Below are 18,064 nucleotides of genomic sequence, written 5' to 3'. Positions count from 1 at the left end.
TCTTGAAGAACTTGAAAGTAGAAGTGGGCGAACGCCCACCAGGGTATGAATAAATTACTGGGAATAGCATCCTAGTAGGAAGCATAAAGAGGAAGGGGTAGTACCCCAAGGGAGTGGGAAACAACGGGCATCCGACGACCGTGGGAGTCGCGGCTCTACTTTCGAAGAAACAGCAGCACCTTAAGGGATACCTTGTAAAAATCATACTCAGGTAAGATTGACCTATTTTATTCAACCTCTTTATAAATACATGATTTACTCCTGCTATTATTTTTTATAACAATTATTACAAAATACAAAAATAAAATCAATTCAAAATTCAAACGTTTGCAAATGATTTATCAATTTGTCGCATTCATGTTAAGTCAATTATGAAATAAACAATGATAAAATTGTTTAATATCAATCTAATTGTTTACGAATAAAATACTTATTTTATCCTTTAAGAAAAATAATTAAATCGTTAATTAATACCTAAACGTTTCATTTGTATCTTACGATTAACATAGTTCAGTATTTGTGAATGCATTTCTATTGTACAGGACTGACTTGTAAAATCGTTCAAAAATCCTGCATTGATTTCAAAAAAAAAAAAAAAAATGAACAATTTTTTATCATAGAATCATAGTTTAGATTATTTTGTAATCGATATCACTGTTTTTAAACGACTCTCTAGATCTAAATCTGGCTATCTTACGCAACGTACTAACGGTAGAAGCGTAACACCATGAATACTGTATATACTAATTCCAGATACAATTCTAATTAATCATGATTAAAATCAGTAGTACAAATTAAAATGATTATTTCGTTAAAATAAATTAGAAGATCTCTTTTATGTATAATAAAATAAATAGAGTAAAATGTGTGAAAGTTATTTAAAAATCTTTCTTGTAATAAACTCTTGGATTCTTTAGCAATCGCATTACTTTCGGTATCTTAATTTAATGAATCAGAAAATTACGATATGTATAAATATCTGTATGTATATATGTAAAACGAAAATAAGCCAACAATTCCACAAAGAAGATTTGTTTAAAGAAAATTATATATTTAAAACGAATACGTAAGAAAACAAAATACACATGTACATAAATATTTAAGTGATTCGTTGGGAGGTCTGACTCACAATCTAAAACAGTTAACATTATACATATTTAATAGAATATAATCCGTTATCATTTAAAATGTCTAGCATGTCACTAGCACATCACCATGTCTTTCCGCGAGGTGTCTCGTAAATTTTGGCATTTCTTAATCGTCCGTTTTAAATGATTTAATTTAGGGATGCCCTAGTAACGATACTAGCCAATTTTTATCGTGTCAAAGAACGGCTTCGTATTTCTATTGTTGTATTTTACGAGAACGATAGATCTGTGTTGGCTAAGCCCTCGGAATATATTTTTTGTTATGGCATTAAAGATTCTAATAAATTATCATTAAGGTAACCTGATGATCTATAATAACAGTAATAATAATAATAATAATAATAATAACTTCAAAATAATATACATTTAACTCTTATCCGAGATTAGTTGATTTCCTAATTAATTCTATATTTTCATTGAATATTTCTTTTAATTAAACTCTCATGGTTTCAATGTCTCACGTGTGTAAACACACGATTACTATATCGTTACACATAGTAAAATACCTAGCACGGGCATGAAAGAAAGATTGAGCAATAAAGTACTTTGTTCTAAATTACAAATACGTTTGGCTTATTAGACGTGAGCCAAATACATGTAGAAGCCAATTAAGTCGAGTGAACGATCTAATCGGTTGATGCATTAATAGCTTCTTCTATACAAGTACGAAGTATTTACATATCAAGTTTTGTCATTTGCCACCTCGTCGTCGATTTGGACCATCTCGTTGAAATATCTTTTTACACGAATTCTGATAATAATAAAGTAAAAACGTTCAAGGAAATATCATAATTGTATTCTATAAAACTTGGGCATATATCCAGATATTTGTAAATTAAATAAAAATAATCGATGTAATCGGAAACGATTTGGAAGAGAGATATCATTACAATTGTTTTCACAATAAACTCATTTTCGTTTACCAAGTAAGATCACACCCAGGAGAGAAGATGACAACAATTTGATATCTTTCAAATAATAAAACAAATTGTTGCAGGTGTATGCAACAAAATTGGCATCTAATCGTGTTTCAAATTAGAAAATAATTTCACGCGTTTACACATTTAAATTATTCCGAAGGAGAGATCGTTCAATCGTAAATGAAAATAATAATAAATGGTAACGATGTTTTTGATTGCTCATGCTATTCTCCAAACGTTTGCGTTATAGTTTCGAGTGGTGCCCCTGAAGAAAAGACAAGGAAGAACGATTCTTTGGGATTTACACTGTTGGTACTTGGTCTCGGTTGTCCCGGGATCGCGTGTACCGTGCCAGTTCGGTTCACGGGCACCAAATTAGATGCGGTCTATTTTTGAGACCAGTATATAGATAGTTGCTCGTTCCAGTTTACTGGTTCCTCACACACTCGAAACCTTCTCTCATTTTTTTTTCTTTTTTTCTCTCTCACATTTAATTTTTTTGATCTTTCCCTTTCTGTAATTGTAAACGTTAGAAACCAAATCTATCATATTCTCTACCCTTTCAACTTATCATCTTACCGTATCGTTACAACCACGCGTCACCATAATCATCGCGTCTGTTATCCATCGTTCATTTTCACAATCCTACGCAAGAACGCACGAGATTATTGGATCGTAGCCAAATAAAATAAGACGAGTATCGTCTTTATAACATTGTCTGACATTAGACAAAATCATTTTCTTTTTTTCCTTTCTCCATTTTCTTTTTTCCTCTTGCTTATCACACACGTCTTTACTTTACTCGTTTTAAATGTAATTCGATAAACGATAATCTATATATTATTTATGACAATTAGAATTGATATTACTCATCATCATCATCGAATGAATTTATAATTGATCGATTATTTATTACAGAAATAAAAAAAGGGCAATAAACCACCCCCCAAAAAAAGTGTGAAGCAGATATGTCGAGGCCAATACTTAGCAGGCCGCGTACGCGCGTTTATGGATGCAATTACGACAAGGGGGAATCCTATTACAAGCCAATGGTTGACCACTTGGACAGGAAGTACTGTGCTCGGCCCTTATTCTCCGAGCCAAGATCGTCGATAGCCGATGAAATCGCGGCCCGTCGAGGCGACATCGGTAACCTCTTCAGTCGTTTTCCCAAATGGTTTTGAGGAATGAAAGTACTCCCCTTCTTACCCCCTTGACAACCCTTATGCCACCTTTTTTTGAAATGTTGACAAGGTGTTCAATAGATCCGTTGTAAATGATGAATAATTGAGATACACATTTTATCCTGGTTCTCCTTTTATATATAATCGTATTTAGCATGTTTTTTTTTTCTTTCCTCCTAAAGGATAAAACTGTCCTTCGTTACACCGTTCCTTTGAAAATTGATCATCCGATAACATAGAATGTGTTATAGTTTAATTTTACAAACAAACAAACAAAAAAAAAATATATATATATATATATATGAATACATTTACAATTTTCAATATATGTGGAAAAAAGAAACAACAAAATAATAAGATTTTACAATTAATGAAATTACAGCAACGATCGAGGATACATAACCTAAAACGTATTCTTCGTCTCTATTACTCTTCTTCTTCTTCTTATTCTTATTCTTCTTGTGTGTGTGTAGTTATTCTCAATGTTCAGATTTATTGTCCGTAATCATTGTATAATATTCTGTTTGACGAATAAATGTTTGCTTTTTTTCTAAATATATGACTTAATGCCGACTAAAGTCTAAAGCCGTTTTAAGTCGCGTTAAATTTACAATTGTTATAAGGCTGTAAAATGAAAAAAAAATAATAATAAAAAAAAGACAATAATATAACAATAATGATAATAATAATAATAGTAATAAGGTACAGGTAAAAAGATTGCTTCGTACTCGAGTCGAGGAACAGCGTAAAAGAACAAAATTTATTTTCGATTATTCTTCGAACGTCATTCTAAAATCGAAATCATATCCCAGGGTGTGTAATGGTAGAAATAGATGAATAAATTTAGGATTAAATTCGATAATTAGAAATTCCTTGGGAATCGAGAGAAACGAGCAGACATGCAGGATAAAGGAAGGATCATTTGTAAATACTTAAATTAATAGATGTGAGTGAATAGACGTCATAAAGTACAGGGAATTACGGTGAATCACAAAATTGATCATATGCTCTTTAAAACTGAACGAGTAATGAATTTATTCAATCAATTAATCTATTGTAGGAATTATGTCGAGAACATTAATGAAAAATTGTAAATCATAAAACATAGGATCAATTATGTTCATCACCACATACGCATGATACGTATATACGATACGCATGATACAGACGGTTAGGTCCGCGAAATAGATGAAAAATTCTGTCGGTTTTTACAGGCTCGCGAGACCTTTCTGGTCCTCGGAACGACACTTTCGGGCGTGACCTTGACCTCGACCTCGACCCTCGTACCCGTGCCTCCCAAGTACTATCACCCTTGACCAGCACCGAGCACAACCCTCTTCTACTCCCTGGCGAGGATGAGGAGACGGTCTTCGATAGCCGTGGACAAAGGACTCAACGAAAATTCGCGGATGATTTTGCAAATGAGGTAGCATCTACGACGCGTCGTTTCAAGGCTAAAGTGGCAGCGATGGAACTTGATCAAGATATGGACTCCGTACTGAATAAGAAGATCGAGGATTTCGATTCGGCTGCTTTCAAAAGACGTTCAAAGATTTTAACATCGATCGGCGGCGGTGTAGGCGATGATTTGGAAAAACAACAACCATCATCTTTGACCAGGTGGTCCAAATTGATAAATGATAACGAAGAGGACACGTTGCTCTCTAATGCGGCTGCCACTCGAGCCAGACAAACGAAAGCACGTCTCGATGATCTCGAATCCGAGATGGAAGAATTGGCCGAGAGACAAGCCAAGAGAGAACGCAGGGCTGCTGCTTTGAGGGCGCTCGTCAATGAGAGTATTACAACTTCGTCACCACCTTCCCCTCCTATTATCGACGATTATCAACGATCCTCAGCCGCCCTCACTAGCAGCAGCAAAAAATTTCCATGCGTAACGAACGTACCGAAAAACATGTCACCTTTTAGTTCAAACTCTAGCTCATGATTCTTTCTTTCTATCTCTTTCTATCTCTTTCTCTCTCTCTCTCTCTCTCTCTCTCTCTCTCTGTTTTTTCCTTTTTCTCTCTTTGTCTGTATATTCATTGCGATCACACGATGCTCTAACCTCACTTTAACCGCTATAAAAATTGTCCAATTGTATCATAAAATGTATTTATTGTTAGTCGATTATCTTTATTGCGCATTGCTTACGATTGAAATCGATTGAAATTCTAAGGACGTGTTAATGAATATTTTTTGTTCATTTACATGCATCGAATCATCGATATTATGTATTTTTAATTTATACAGGATACACAGGTAGTAGTTTTTTTTTTTTCACATTTTATTTCATTTCATTTCATTTTATAATAGTATTTAATTAAGTAATTTTTGAGAGTAAAAGGATTATTATGATCTATGCGTAGACAATCATGAGTTATTATCTATAACTCATATAAGTGAAGATAAATCAATTATTTTATTACGTCACCAAAAAACAAACTATTGTGACCACCCTATCCTAGTATTCCCTCGTTTTATTGAACAATTTCACGAAATTTGATTGTGTCTCTTTGCGAAGAAGGGAATGCACGTTTATTTAAAAAGATTTACAAAAAAAAAAAAAAACGAAAAAATACATACAAAGAAAAAAGACTTTTCAATCAAATATATACATATGTACATTACAAAAATATATTACAGTATATAGTAAGTGTTCTTGTAAAGTTTAAATGTTAAGTAAGAAACTACTTCTCTATGTCTCTGCACGCTACAGTATATATGTATATTTATATATATATATATACATATATCTTTTTTTCTTTCTCGTATAAACCAATAAATTTTGTTGTAAAACTTGAGGAACAACATGTACTACCTTTATTGATATCGTACTGCTGTTTTCTTTCATCGTTGATTTATCCTGTCATGCTTTTGTAATTTGCACTTTTCAGGCATGCACGTATTATCCTTTCACCTCTTTTTCTTCTTCTTCTTCTTCATCTTCTTCGTGCATGTTACTTTAGTAAAATATAATTTGATTGTTACTTGCATAATGACATAATAAGATCTAACGACGAGATTATAAAATGGTAAGGTGGTATTACTAAATACAATCGAGATATAATCTCGACTAGTCGTTTAACGATACACAAAAATAGATATTTCAAATTTATATACAGGATGGCCAACGTAAAACGTTACGAACAGTTTTCATCGCAACAGTTAAAAATATCAAACATAAACAAAAAAAAAAAGGAAATTAACTTTAATATTAATTCTCCCATTTAAATTGAATTGAATTTTAATTATGAATTAATTCAATAATATTATTTACTAAACCCGATATAATCATCCTTTTATTTTATAACATAAATTAAAAAAAAAGAAAAAAACAAAAATATATAATAATAATAATAATAATTATATATAAAATCATAGTAACACTTTTACATAAGTCATCCTGATCGTGTTAAACTTGTACTGTAACACATTTACATTTTTACAGGCATTTAACTTCATTATTAAACATTTGAATCCTTATTACTAGTTTAACACCTACCCACTAACATTTCAGGCTCCCGAAACGTATCGGGAAATCGTGGCGATTATTACGACGATCTGGACTTTATTTTCGACGGACGTGGCAGAGCACTTCCGGAGGACGATTTCGAAGATGATTTCGTTTTGAATCAACGACGTTACAAAGAACGTGCCGCGGCTGCCTTCGAGGAAGATTTGGCCGAATTGAGACGCAAGAGAAGAGACATGCAGGTTCACTTCTTTTGAGAGGGTATTCTGGTTCAGAAAAACAACATTCTTTTTCTTTTATTTTGTTTTTTTTTGGAATCTACAAGTTTTTGTTTTTTGTTTTTTTTTTTGTACGAATTCATTTTTTAAATTTTCATTTCTACTCTCGTTCACATTTGTCAATGGTGTTTCATTTTATTTTGAAAGTAACCCTATATTTTGCAATATTTATTACGAAATTTTGTGATACGCGTGTTGCATTAAAAAATACCTTTTTGTTTTTTTTTTATTGCTTGCTTTTTCCACCGAATGGCTGCTATAATTTTGATCTTTTTTTTTCTATTTATATAACGTTTCGAAAAAAAAGAGACATTTTTTTTTTTTTTAATAAAAAAAAACCCACGTTGTGTTTTCATACAATTTCGATGTGTCAATGAAACATGTTCAGCTGTTATTTTTTTATCATTTAGACGAAACAAAAATAAATTCTTATTGCACTTAAATATATGACGAAAAGAAAAAAGAAACTATATATATATATATATATGAATGGGAGAGAGGATTTGTCGTATAAATAGTATTTGGAACTAATGGATTTGTATTTTTTTTAACTGTATACAGTTTTAAATTACTAATGTAAAACTATTATGGGGGGAAGAAGAGTGATCGATGTTTTCGTATGATATATTTTTGAATATTGAATTTAAATGAGATTTTTTTTTTTCAAGATTTTGGAGAAACAATTGTGATAGATTTTTGTAATATACTGTAAACCAAAATACCCTCTTAATGCGTGCAAAAAAAAACAAAAAAAAAACAAAAAACAAAAAAAACAAAGCTGATTTATTTATGTACGACATTATGCACTTTTAAATCGTTCTTATAGGCTGAAATTTTGCACTGATCTACGATAAAGTTATCCCCGCGATTCGACGATATTTATTTTCTTTTTAATATTAATTGATTTTATTTTATTTTTGTTTTTTTTTTTTTTTTATTATTGTTCCTCTTTCATTTCAGGATCGTATTTTCGACGTAATCGATTTGAACGCCGAAATTGAGAAGGCTAGGAACACGTTGGAGGCCGCCGGTAATGCATTTCAAAAACACGCAACTAAATTCGACAATAACGAGGACGATCTAGATGACAACGTTACTTTAACACAAAAATTAGACAGATCAAGAAAATTGGCTAATTTAGAATTGGTTCCTGATAAATCTAAAGCCAAACCGGAAATAATATTACAATGGGCAAGAACGCAAAATGCAGAACCGGAAATAACAACAACAACTCCTCGTATTTCAAATGGAAGATCAAGATTAAATTCTTTAGCCGATGCTAAAGAATTTATCGAAGATCCGTTAGATGTAATTGCCATGCAACCGATAAAGAGAAAATTTCTTAAACGAAAGAAGAGTGTTTCCTTTTAAAACAAAAAAAAACAAACAAACAAAAAAGACAAGAAAAATGAACACCAAAAAAAAAAGGAAAATGCATTTTATCCATTAATCGCGATTACATCGGACTTAATTTGTTATTCACAATTTCACCCTTTTCAAATGTGTATTTTCATTGAAAACTGTATATACATATTCATTTACATTTACATATATATATATACATATCCAATAACGTTGTACTAAGCTGAATAGTAATATGACTATGTTACACTTTCATGCGAATATATATTTACAATAAAATTTGAAATTGTTGTTAATATTCAAATTGTCATTAATTTCATGTAAGAAATAACGAAAACTTATTTCCATTCGTACCTAAGTTCATGTAACACGTATGCACACGATGATACTTACCCCTCTTCTCCCTGCCATCTTTAAAATTTGATAATATTCAAATAATTGAGGAGAATAATAAAAGTAAAAGGGAATAAAAATCAATGATAAATCTTGTTATTAAAAGTGCACGTGTATATTATTATATAATACCGATTTATATAGTAACAATACACATACAATAGTCATAGTACACGAGCACGTCAAATATAATATCATAAAATGAATGATAATTAATTTGCAGATATGATTGAATAAAATAATTATCGTAGTTTAATGCGAATGTTCAAATAATTGTTGTTGTTTATCGTGAACATTTGTATACGAAAATAAATGAATAATACGCGTATGAAATCGAATCGAAATTATCTAAAAATGAAAATACAGAGACCAAAGAAAAAAAAAAAAAAAAGAAACTAGATGACAAATACGTGTTATTAAATAAATGAATTTTGTTCAAGATAAGTAAAACGTATGACCATTAATTAACTCAATTTTATAAAGAAAGAAAGAAAGATCTAATAATTATAATAAATATCTATCGAGACTACAATTCATTTGAAAAATACAACATATCCTTATTTTGTAAGGAAATAACATTAATTTTTACAGGATTTATACAGGTAAGCCGATTGAGGAACAAAAAAATATATATATATAAAGAAGGATTAACAGCTTACCAATAGTTTTATCGATAATAACAGCATCGACAAAGAACAATTGTGTAAAATTGTTAATCGTCGATCTTTCTTTATGAAAAATAATATCTCAAAGAATTTTCTGATACTTCAAACTATAATATGCTCGCGTATGATAACTGTAATGTCGTGGGGTTAGATCCATTTTAGTAATGTACTTCATATCAGCTGATCTCTTGAAACTCCTATCGATATTCTTTGCATCGTACATCCTCAAAGCCCTTTCAGCCCATTCCTGTGCTCTTGGAGGTTCACGGAACAAACCTCTTGCTCTTTGATTGAGGTAGTCAATTACATCGTTGTAATAATTTTGCCTATAAAACAATCACGAATTTTGTTGTTTTATTATTTATTTGCTGCTTCGTTTCATTTGAATTCATTCACAATTGTATATTTTTCATTTCACCTCACTTCTTTTCACTTTTGTCTATAGTTTTGAATTATTTTTGTGTGTATTTTGTGTGTGTGTGTTTCTTACCTGTAATCATAAAGATAGTCATAATTTAGAAACAATGGGCGCACCCAGTGATGATTGTACTTCGGAGGTTCGAGCTTTAAGAGTTTGATTTTTGGTTTTTCAGCAGCTTCACCCTCTGCTGGAGCACCCTCTGCACCTTCTGCACCTTCTGCAGGCTGTTCTGCTGGAGTTTCTTCGAATTCCCACGCAGGTGCCTCATCATCCCACATCTTGACGTTTTCTTTTTTTATTTCTTCTTCTTCTTCTTCTTCTTCTTCTTCTTCTTCTTCCTTTTTTTTCGATTCTCCTCAGAGAGCCTGCAAAGTCATTTTACGATCGATCGAAGGTAAACGAGCTTTATGTAATCCCTCCCCTTCTCCCTTTTAATTAAAAGCCACAATATAAGACACGATTTCTCGGTTTGTCGATCGCTCAAGCGTCAACTTCGATCCTAATTGTTATATTTAGACAAGAGAAGAGTATATTTGTCTTGTGTGGAGAAACAGGCCACATTATTGCCGCAACAAGTCATTTGACTATTCCTATCTATCGATCTTTTTTATCTAATACTACCATTTATAATAATAATAATAATAAATAAAAAAAAACATATGAATTTATTCAAAGAAAAGTAAAAAGATTGATTACACCGCAGGATATTCACCACACTTCGTTCCTTTTTTGTTTTTTTTTTTGTAATAACTTATCAACAAATTGTCCAATCACGATTTTAAACACGATTTTATACCGAAGTAAGTAAGAAAAACAAAAAATAGAAATAAAATGAAGTGTCTTTCAAACGATAGAACAAAACGAATCACGTTTTAAACAAAAATATGAAGTAAAAGAAAAAGAAGAAGAAGAAGAAGAAGAAGAAGAAAATGAGGATAAAAAGATTCGATATACCTGTGCTACGACGCTCGCTCAACTAAGCACCTGCACTGAACTGAAAAAAAAAACTACCCTCTCGTCTAAGAAGCTTTGCCACTCGCGGGGACCTTGCCTTCTTTCTTGCTTTTATTTTCGCTTATAACATTTTCTCATGTAGGTACCCCTACTTCTTCGGGGCTCGTGTCCCTTCGATTTGAAAGTTGGTGGGGGAACCTTTGGCACGAGAAATGCTAAGTGAATCGTTGTTTTTGATTCTTGTTGTACAACATATTATCCGTCCCTTTCTTAACGCGCCTATGCACGTACTTCTCTTGCAAGTTCGCCACTTTGTCCTCGTGCTAATTTTTCTTTCTTTTTTTTGTCTCTCTCTCTCTCTCTTTATTTTTTATCTATCTATCTGTCTATCTATCTATCTAATCATCTCTTTCATTATCTACTTTTTTGTTTATCTTCATCATTTTCTATCACTCAATTTAATCGTTCCCTAAATGAATGCAACAATTTTTACTTCAAACTTTCTCTCAAATTTCCCGGTAATGTCGCCATTTTGATTTAAAAAAGAAAAAAAAAAGAAACTTCGATATCAATCGATCTCTCGTTTATTTAAACTTTGAAATTTTCGCGCTTACGCTTTGAAAACTATTAGAATATTTATATATATAAGTAAGTATTTAATTAAATATGTATCTTGGCAAAGAACGTTTAGGTAAAATCAGGAAAATCTTGGTCTCTTGTAAAATGAATGAACATAATACGTCACTTTGACGTGAATTTCTTGTTAAATTTTCGATGTTGGCGGCAAGGACATATAGCTAATTGTAGCAAATCATCGAAGTATTTTTAATTAGTATACAAGAGATTATAAGTTCGATTTCTATTTTGTAATGAACTATTATAATTTTATTCTTAATTCTAAAAGGAACAATAAAATTGTTATAAAATTAATTTTTATTATATTATATCGATCAATATTTTTTAAGCAATAAAAATATATATGTACGTTTTGAAATTAATACATATATATATATATATTTCTTTTACAATAATTTTATTTTTAGATTAATCGCAATAGAGGCAAATATCAATCGCGATGCACACATTTAAATTACGCATCATTGTTTCGAAACTATATCATTGACACGGTACCCTGCTTTACTTACTATAAATCACGTGTATCATTGATATGTATTACGATATTAGCTTATCGGACACCATAGCATGATAAATAATATCTTAAAATAAATAATTCAATAGTAAACAAAATTATAATAATATTTTTTTAAGAAATCTTATCATTCGAGGCACGAAGACAAATTTAGTTTCGTTACAGCTGTCTATCTTTTGCATACATTTTACTCTTAATGTAAAATGAATTAATTTAAATAAATAATATTTATATATATATATATATATATATATATGTAATTATAAAACTAAAAAAAATAAGGAAGAAACATAAAATTCGTTTATATGTATAATTTCATTCATGATATCCCTCACGTTATGTTTGTAGTCATCTTGTTACCATAGAAACGACTATGTAGTATAAACAAAATTGTAATAGACTAAACTAAGAATGCATTACTTCGACAATAATCGTATTATTTTATGTTTTATAATAATTCTTGTAACAATTGACAATACGATTGGTACAAATAATGACATTTTTCAATTATCACAACCTAATTTGTGTCAAAATGACGAATACTTCGATACAAAATATTTTTCTTGTCGCAAATGTAATATCTTCGAATTTCTTGAACCCAGTACTGATCGTAAGTCTCAAATCTATCATAATTTTTTATTTATAAATTGTACCAACATAAATATTACATGTTTATAATTTATTTATGTATTTTATTGTATTTATTTATTTTTTTTTTTTTTTTACAGATTTACGATGCGTTTGTAATAAATTTAGTAAAACGATCGGTTTTAAAAATGGTAATCCCATTTGTGCAAAATGTAATTATAATGAAACTGTAACTACTGATGGCAAGGACTGTATTGTTTGTCCAAATAATATCTGCAAATGTTCATCCAATGATATACCAAGTAATTTTTTTTATAAAAATACATCATATATGCTTAATATTCTTATGAATAAATTCATTGCAAAACTATATTTTAATATTTGTTTTTTTTTTGTTTTTTTTTTCTTTTTTTACAGTGGAAAGAAACTGGGATGGTACATTATTGAATAAAATAAAATGTCTTCCGTGTCCAAAAGATACATATCCATCTACTACGAATTCCAAATGTTTACCATGTAATAATTTGGATAATAGAAATCAAGGAAGTTGTAATTGTCCATTAGGATCACATGTTAGAATACAAGGATATTGTTTAAACAAAGATAATCTATCGGATTGGCCAGATATTAAAAGTACTTATACAATAAAATTTCAAAGCGAGACTGTAGACAGTTATTATCTTAGAACTGAATTACAAGCAGCTATGTACTTTTGTAAAGTAAGTAAAAAAATTGTTCTTACAAAACTTACAAAATATTCCTTATATTTATAAACTTATTAATATCATTTTTCAGAATAAAGACAAGTTGTCTTGCGAACATTTATCCCACATATGCGTTTTAACTTTATACGTAAACAGCATACAATGTGCATTATTTATGCAAACGCATATGGCACCAATCAAATTATTTTACAATAAAGATGAAACATCATTAATATTAAATGCCAATAATATCTCACAAATATACAGCTTGAAAAAGGATGACGATGTATTTTTCTATTATATCTATTTTATTAAAAATCAACTTGCTTTTCTGTAAAATTGAAACATTTCTTTTTTTTGTTTTTGTTTTAGAACAATACATTGAATTTTACAATGGCAACATTTTCTTTAGAAGGCAAATTACTTGAAATAGGTAATCCAAGCATGCCTTGTCATTTTCTTACAAACGTTAGATTTGGAGTTAATCTTAATAAAAAATGTATAATCACTGTAAAGGATCTTCTAAATATGAGAATACAATTTCAACAATTGTATTTAACATATAAGGAGGAAGAAAAAGTTCTTTCTCATGCAATACCAATTTATATTAAAAAAGAATACGAGGTAGTAAAAAAATATGTTAACATCAAATTTAGTATAATTATAAATGCATTCGTTTATATATAATTTATATATTATTTCAATATTTCAGAATGATTATGATATATCGGAGAAACAACTTGTTAGAAAATTCTTTTTGGTAGACAACATAAGTGGTATTAAAGCATTACCAAATTTTGTGACTGGAACATTTCTAAAAAAATCTAACTTGTCTGTACTTCGTTACATGAAATCATTTACTATCTTGTAAGTTATATTTTTGTGTGTGAATATTATTCAAATACATTTTAATATAACATTATTGGTAATATTATTTGATTTTAGAGTAAATATTCAAACTAGTAAACCTCGTGGAAGAATTCATCCACCCTTAGTGATTATAGAATACGGAGAATTAACTGAACAAGAAATTTCTAATAACGTAGAAGTTGCAATAAATTATAAAGTAACATTTGCTTTAAAGGAAAATCATATTAATTCTAATATTCAAGTAAATAACAATTTTCTAAAGTTTCAATATATCTTTCAATTTAAATTATGATTTATATATTTCAAATTATTTTCAGATACTTATTGGTGTTTTATCAAGCATAGCAATTATTAATTCAGCATTAAAAACTTGGACATATTGTAAAAAAAATTATAGTTGTATTCCTAACGTAACAGTTTCATTATGGTTCTTTATATATGTAATGGGTGCTATGGGAAACACCCTTATTATTATATCAATTAGCGTATGCATATATATATTTATATTTTTTAAAGGGCAAACGATCCCTTACACTTTACTTCCAAATATATCCAACGAACAAAATATACAGATCTTCACTATCATTGGATTTGGTTTAAAAGTAAGTTTATGTTATACAGTATTATATATACAATAAAAAAAATAATAATTTATAATTCATTATATTTAAATTATTTCACACACACATTTTGCAGATTGTAGAAATGATAGGATTCATTTATCAGCATTGGGATGTATACATATTTTTCATTGATTGGGAACAGCCCAAAATAACGCGTGATTCATCAAAGTACGATTCTCCTTATACTTCATTTCGAAAATTGTATACTAATATATTAATTGACGGTAAAGATGAGAATCCAAAAACTCCATCTGAAATTATTGCAGCTAAAAGAAATAAAACGTTGAAAAAAGCAAACAAGAAAAGTGTACAGAGTAAAATTTTCAAACCCGTAGAAGAAGAAGAACAAAAAGAAGAAGAAAAAGAAGAATTTCAAGAAACATATTCTATTTCTAAATCTTCAATGGAAAAAGAAGATAATACTCAAATGTCAGTTAGTATTTGGAGAACATATCTTGTTGCTAACGAATGGTTAAAATTATTAACAAAACGAAGAATAAATATATCCTTACAATTAATTAGTACATTGCTTGTTTTAGAGGTAATTTCGTTTCAATATTAATACAATATGTTTTTGTTTTTTTTTGTTTTTTTTTTTACTTTATTCAATAAAAATGCTAATAAATTTTAATCAATTATCAATTTTTAGGTAATAGGTGTAAAATATTGGAGCTTAGCTATACCAGAAATAACAATTAATAAATATCCTGAAGTGAAAATGAATTTTTCATTACAGTATGCTGTTTGTGCTATAGTATACATTACAATTTATTTTATTCAATATTTAATATCCATTATATTTTACGAAAGATTTATAAAAAATCAAATGCAACAATTTGTTGATTTGTGTTCAATTGCTAATATCAGTGTATTTATCTTGGAATATAATTATTATGGATTTTATATTCATGGAAGGTAATAAATAATATTGAATAGATTATTGTAATGAACAATACAAAATATTTAATGCTAATTATTTAAATTAATTCTATTTCATAGATCAGTTCATGGATTTTCTGATACAGATTTATTTACTTTAATAAATAATTTGAAGAATGAAGAGAATCAATTATGTGCCCATAGAGGTCTGGTTCCTGGTACAATAGAACAAAATTTTATAGTCACAGTAACACCGACATTCAGAACATTTTATGAAAAATTGTATACTGATAAAAATTTTGTGAGTTTTCTGAAATAATCAATAGCTGTAAATAGAAAGCTAAATTATTTTTCATTAAATATCTTCCAATCTTATTAATAAACGTTTTTTTTTTTTTTTTAGATAACCAATGGATTTTTCAAACAAAATATTTATACTTCCATGGATTGTAATCAGATTTGTAATACACGTATAAAATTGAATCAATTTTTACGTGAATTTCTGGATCATTGTTTCAAAGATGAAGATTATATTATCAAAGAACAACATTTAATTGAAAAACTTTGTGGTATTCTTAATACAAATACTAACAAAACATCTGTCTTTTATATTGGTAAGGGTAGCAACATTCAATAATTATAGTTCTATAAAATTAAAATATAATTTATCCTATTATTACAGATAATGATTATTCATTTAGCCAAATAATACTTTACGGAAACGAATGGTTGATGGCAACTCTAGAAATAACAATATTTCTTTTCCTTTTAACTTTATACGATAATTATATATTAGCTGCTGCAATTACATTTATACTATCACAGTTATTTATTAAAATTATGAAACATAATGGAAGAAACAATTTAAGCAGTAAAACATTATTAGATGAAAGATTTTTAATGTAATAAAAATATGTGATTACGTTAGTATAAATAAGAGATAAAAAATGCTCCATTTTTTCATTATTATATTAAATTACTAAAATATATAATACTATATATATAGCTTTTCTTTTTTAACCTCTTGACATACAAATAAAATGCGTGACGTATTATTTTGAAAATTTACATTGATTTATCAAATTTCAATAAAGTTGATAATTAATTAAATAATACTATAAAATAATAATTTAATAATTTTGTAATGTGTGATACTTCATAAAGCAGAAACAACCGAATACAGTTTGTGACGTTTAGTAAATGTCAAATTCTACAATGTGACATGAAATAAATGACATCTCCGAGACGTCATTGTATGTCAAGTGATTAAATAAATAACGTTTGATTTGCCAATGCTAATAAGATAAGAGAGAAATAATTTTTAACAAAATTGAATAGTTACCCAAACAGTCATTTATTCTTAGACTTTCTACACTTGCAGTACTGTTTAATAATTTAACTATTCTGGAGTGTCTTCTACATACAATTGTATTAATGATGACTATCATGACCATGTTGATCTTTTTTACCCTGTCTTAAAAATTCTTCAATTCCTATTGTTATTAAAAATGCTGGAACACCAAGTTTCCAACCTCTAAAGCAGAGCATCATTGCACGTTGTCCTTTTGTTTTGAATTTAGGATGAAGTCGCCAGAGTTCATTTCTTAACCATGGATCCTTTAAACCTTCCTTTGCTAAACGTTCTTGAAATTTTACTGCCATTGGATAATCTTCTATCTTGTATGAATCTGGACTAGGTATTTTAACGGAATCATGTGCATGTCCATGGCCACCCATATTTTTTTAATTATCTGTAAATAATATAATAAATGTTACTAAAAAAAATATATATACATATATATAGAAAAAAAAAACTTATAAAGGTATATTCATAAATCATTGCAAACATTGATTACATTCTAACAAGAAATATTTGACACATAAATCCAATATTTACAATTAAAATTTAGGTTAGTTTTTCATATTCATTGATTTCTAATAATTATTGAAACAATACGTTATCTTTTTAATTTTCTAAATAATTAATGTAAATTTCTAAATATTAAATGCAACGTTAATAAAGTCTAATTACATAACTCACCTCTTATTTACGTAAGAAAATTCAGTATTTAAAGGGACCACTAAGTTTTCTATGCATTTGATAGTTCACTACATCACAGCGTTCATGGACATAATAGAATGAGTTTCGGAACGCTTTGTAATTGTAATAATCTTATTCAAATTATAATTAAATAAAACGTACTAATAATATTAAATTTATTCAATTAGACATTTTTTCATATAATTAAATAATAAATTGAATATATAATTATATTTATAATACAAATAGTAAATTATATTGTGAAAAATAATGTAATAAATTTGTTGCGTATACATATGTGTTCAAATGATCATTTTTGTTACTTATATACAAAATAACTATAAGAATTTTATTTGTTATTTATCACAAAAATTATAAAAATATTTGATAATATATAAAAATATTACTA

At 28.7% G+C, this 18,064-nt stretch overlaps 5 protein-coding genes and 1 long non-coding RNA gene across 8 annotated transcripts; 3 read left to right on the top strand and 3 right to left on the bottom strand.

The window, feature by feature from the left end:
• The first annotated feature begins 54 nt into the window (after nucleotides 1–54).
• On the top strand, nucleotides 55–6,056 carry LOC107067121 (uncharacterized). The gene is given in 4 exon segments (XM_015322342.2): nucleotides 55–211; nucleotides 2,987–3,217; nucleotides 4,467–5,135; nucleotides 5,138–6,056. Coding segments are annotated over 3 exon segments (894 nt in total). The 5' UTR covers nucleotides 55–211; nucleotides 2,987–3,036; the 3' UTR covers nucleotides 5,182–6,056.
• Nucleotides 5,228–6,893, bottom strand: LOC149033106 (uncharacterized). Its single transcript, XR_016176032.1, has 2 exons — nucleotides 6,758–6,893; nucleotides 5,228–6,215 (listed from the first exon to the last, which is right to left on the bottom strand). It is a non-coding gene; the product is annotated as an uncharacterized LOC149033106 (long non-coding RNA).
• LOC107067122 (uncharacterized) lies at nucleotides 6,812–9,155 on the top strand. The gene is made up of 2 exons (XM_015322344.2): nucleotides 6,812–6,969; nucleotides 7,966–9,155. The coding sequence occupies exons 1-2, from the start codon at nucleotides 6,964–6,966 to the stop codon at nucleotides 8,374–8,376; spliced, it is 417 nt and encodes a 138-aa protein (XP_015177830.2). The 5' UTR covers nucleotides 6,812–6,963; the 3' UTR covers nucleotides 8,377–9,155.
• Nucleotides 8,852–11,105, bottom strand: fln (flightin). 2 transcript variants are annotated; one of them, XM_089170742.1, is made up of 3 exons: nucleotides 10,801–11,105; nucleotides 9,916–10,211; nucleotides 8,852–9,751 (listed from the first exon to the last, which is right to left on the bottom strand). In XM_089170742.1, the coding sequence occupies exons 2-3, from the start codon at nucleotides 10,122–10,124 to the stop codon at nucleotides 9,508–9,510; spliced, it is 453 nt and encodes a 150-aa protein (XP_089026868.1). In that variant the 5' UTR covers nucleotides 10,125–10,211; nucleotides 10,801–11,105; the 3' UTR covers nucleotides 8,852–9,507. The 2 variants fall into 2 exon arrangements, with proteins under 2 accessions (XP_089026868.1, XP_015177827.1); XM_015322341.2 differs by lacking the exon at nucleotides 10,801–11,105 and having other exon boundaries at nucleotides 9,916–10,329.
• A 371-nt stretch (nucleotides 11,106–11,476) lies between these two features.
• Nucleotides 11,477–16,811, top strand: LOC107067039 (meckelin). Its single transcript, XM_089170730.1, is given in 13 exon segments — nucleotides 11,477–12,560; nucleotides 12,679–12,840; nucleotides 12,956–13,257; nucleotides 13,334–13,528; nucleotides 13,615–13,866; nucleotides 13,955–14,109; nucleotides 14,188–14,353; nucleotides 14,430–14,714; nucleotides 14,809–15,276; nucleotides 15,385–15,650; nucleotides 15,735–15,942; nucleotides 16,018–16,228; nucleotides 16,297–16,811. Coding segments are annotated over 13 exon segments (3,093 nt in total). The 5' UTR covers nucleotides 11,477–12,361; the 3' UTR covers nucleotides 16,521–16,811.
• Nucleotides 16,812–16,949: 138 nt separating this feature from the next.
• Nucleotides 16,950–17,809, bottom strand: ND-B12 (NADH dehydrogenase [ubiquinone] 1 beta subcomplex subunit 3). 2 transcript variants are annotated; one of them, XM_015322337.2, is made up of 2 exons: nucleotides 17,656–17,809; nucleotides 16,950–17,365 (listed from the first exon to the last, which is right to left on the bottom strand). In XM_015322337.2, the coding sequence occupies exon 2, from the start codon at nucleotides 17,349–17,351 to the stop codon at nucleotides 17,046–17,048; it is 306 nt and encodes a 101-aa protein (XP_015177823.1). In that variant the 5' UTR covers nucleotides 17,352–17,365; nucleotides 17,656–17,809; the 3' UTR covers nucleotides 16,950–17,045. The 2 variants fall into 2 exon arrangements, with proteins under 2 accessions (XP_015177823.1, XP_015177824.1); XM_015322338.2 differs by lacking the exon at nucleotides 17,656–17,809 and adding an exon at nucleotides 17,512–17,645.
• Between the last annotated feature and the right edge of the window lie 255 nt (nucleotides 17,810–18,064).

Source organism: Polistes dominula, unplaced genomic scaffold (genome assembly GCF_049000335.1).
Source record: "Polistes dominula isolate Pdom_NZ unplaced genomic scaffold, Pdom_raw_medaka contig_79, whole genome shotgun sequence".
In the NCBI taxonomy this organism is placed as follows: Eukaryota; Metazoa; Arthropoda; class Insecta; order Hymenoptera; family Vespidae; genus Polistes; species Polistes dominula.
Note: the sequence above shows the minus strand (reverse complement) of the source record. Positions and strands in the feature narration are given on the sequence as shown.

Coding starts and splice junctions, on each gene's coding strand:
- ND-B12 (XM_015322337.2), bottom strand. CDS start 17,351: ATGGGTGGCCATGGACATGCACATGATTCCGTTAAAATACCTAGTCCA.
- fln (XM_089170742.1), bottom strand. CDS start 10,124: ATGTGGGATGATGAGGCACCTGCGTGGGAATTCGAAGAAACTCCAGCA. Junction 9,752..9,915: donor GACTATCTTTATGATTACAG/GTAAGAAACACA, acceptor ATTGTTTTATAG/GCAAAATTATTACAACGATG.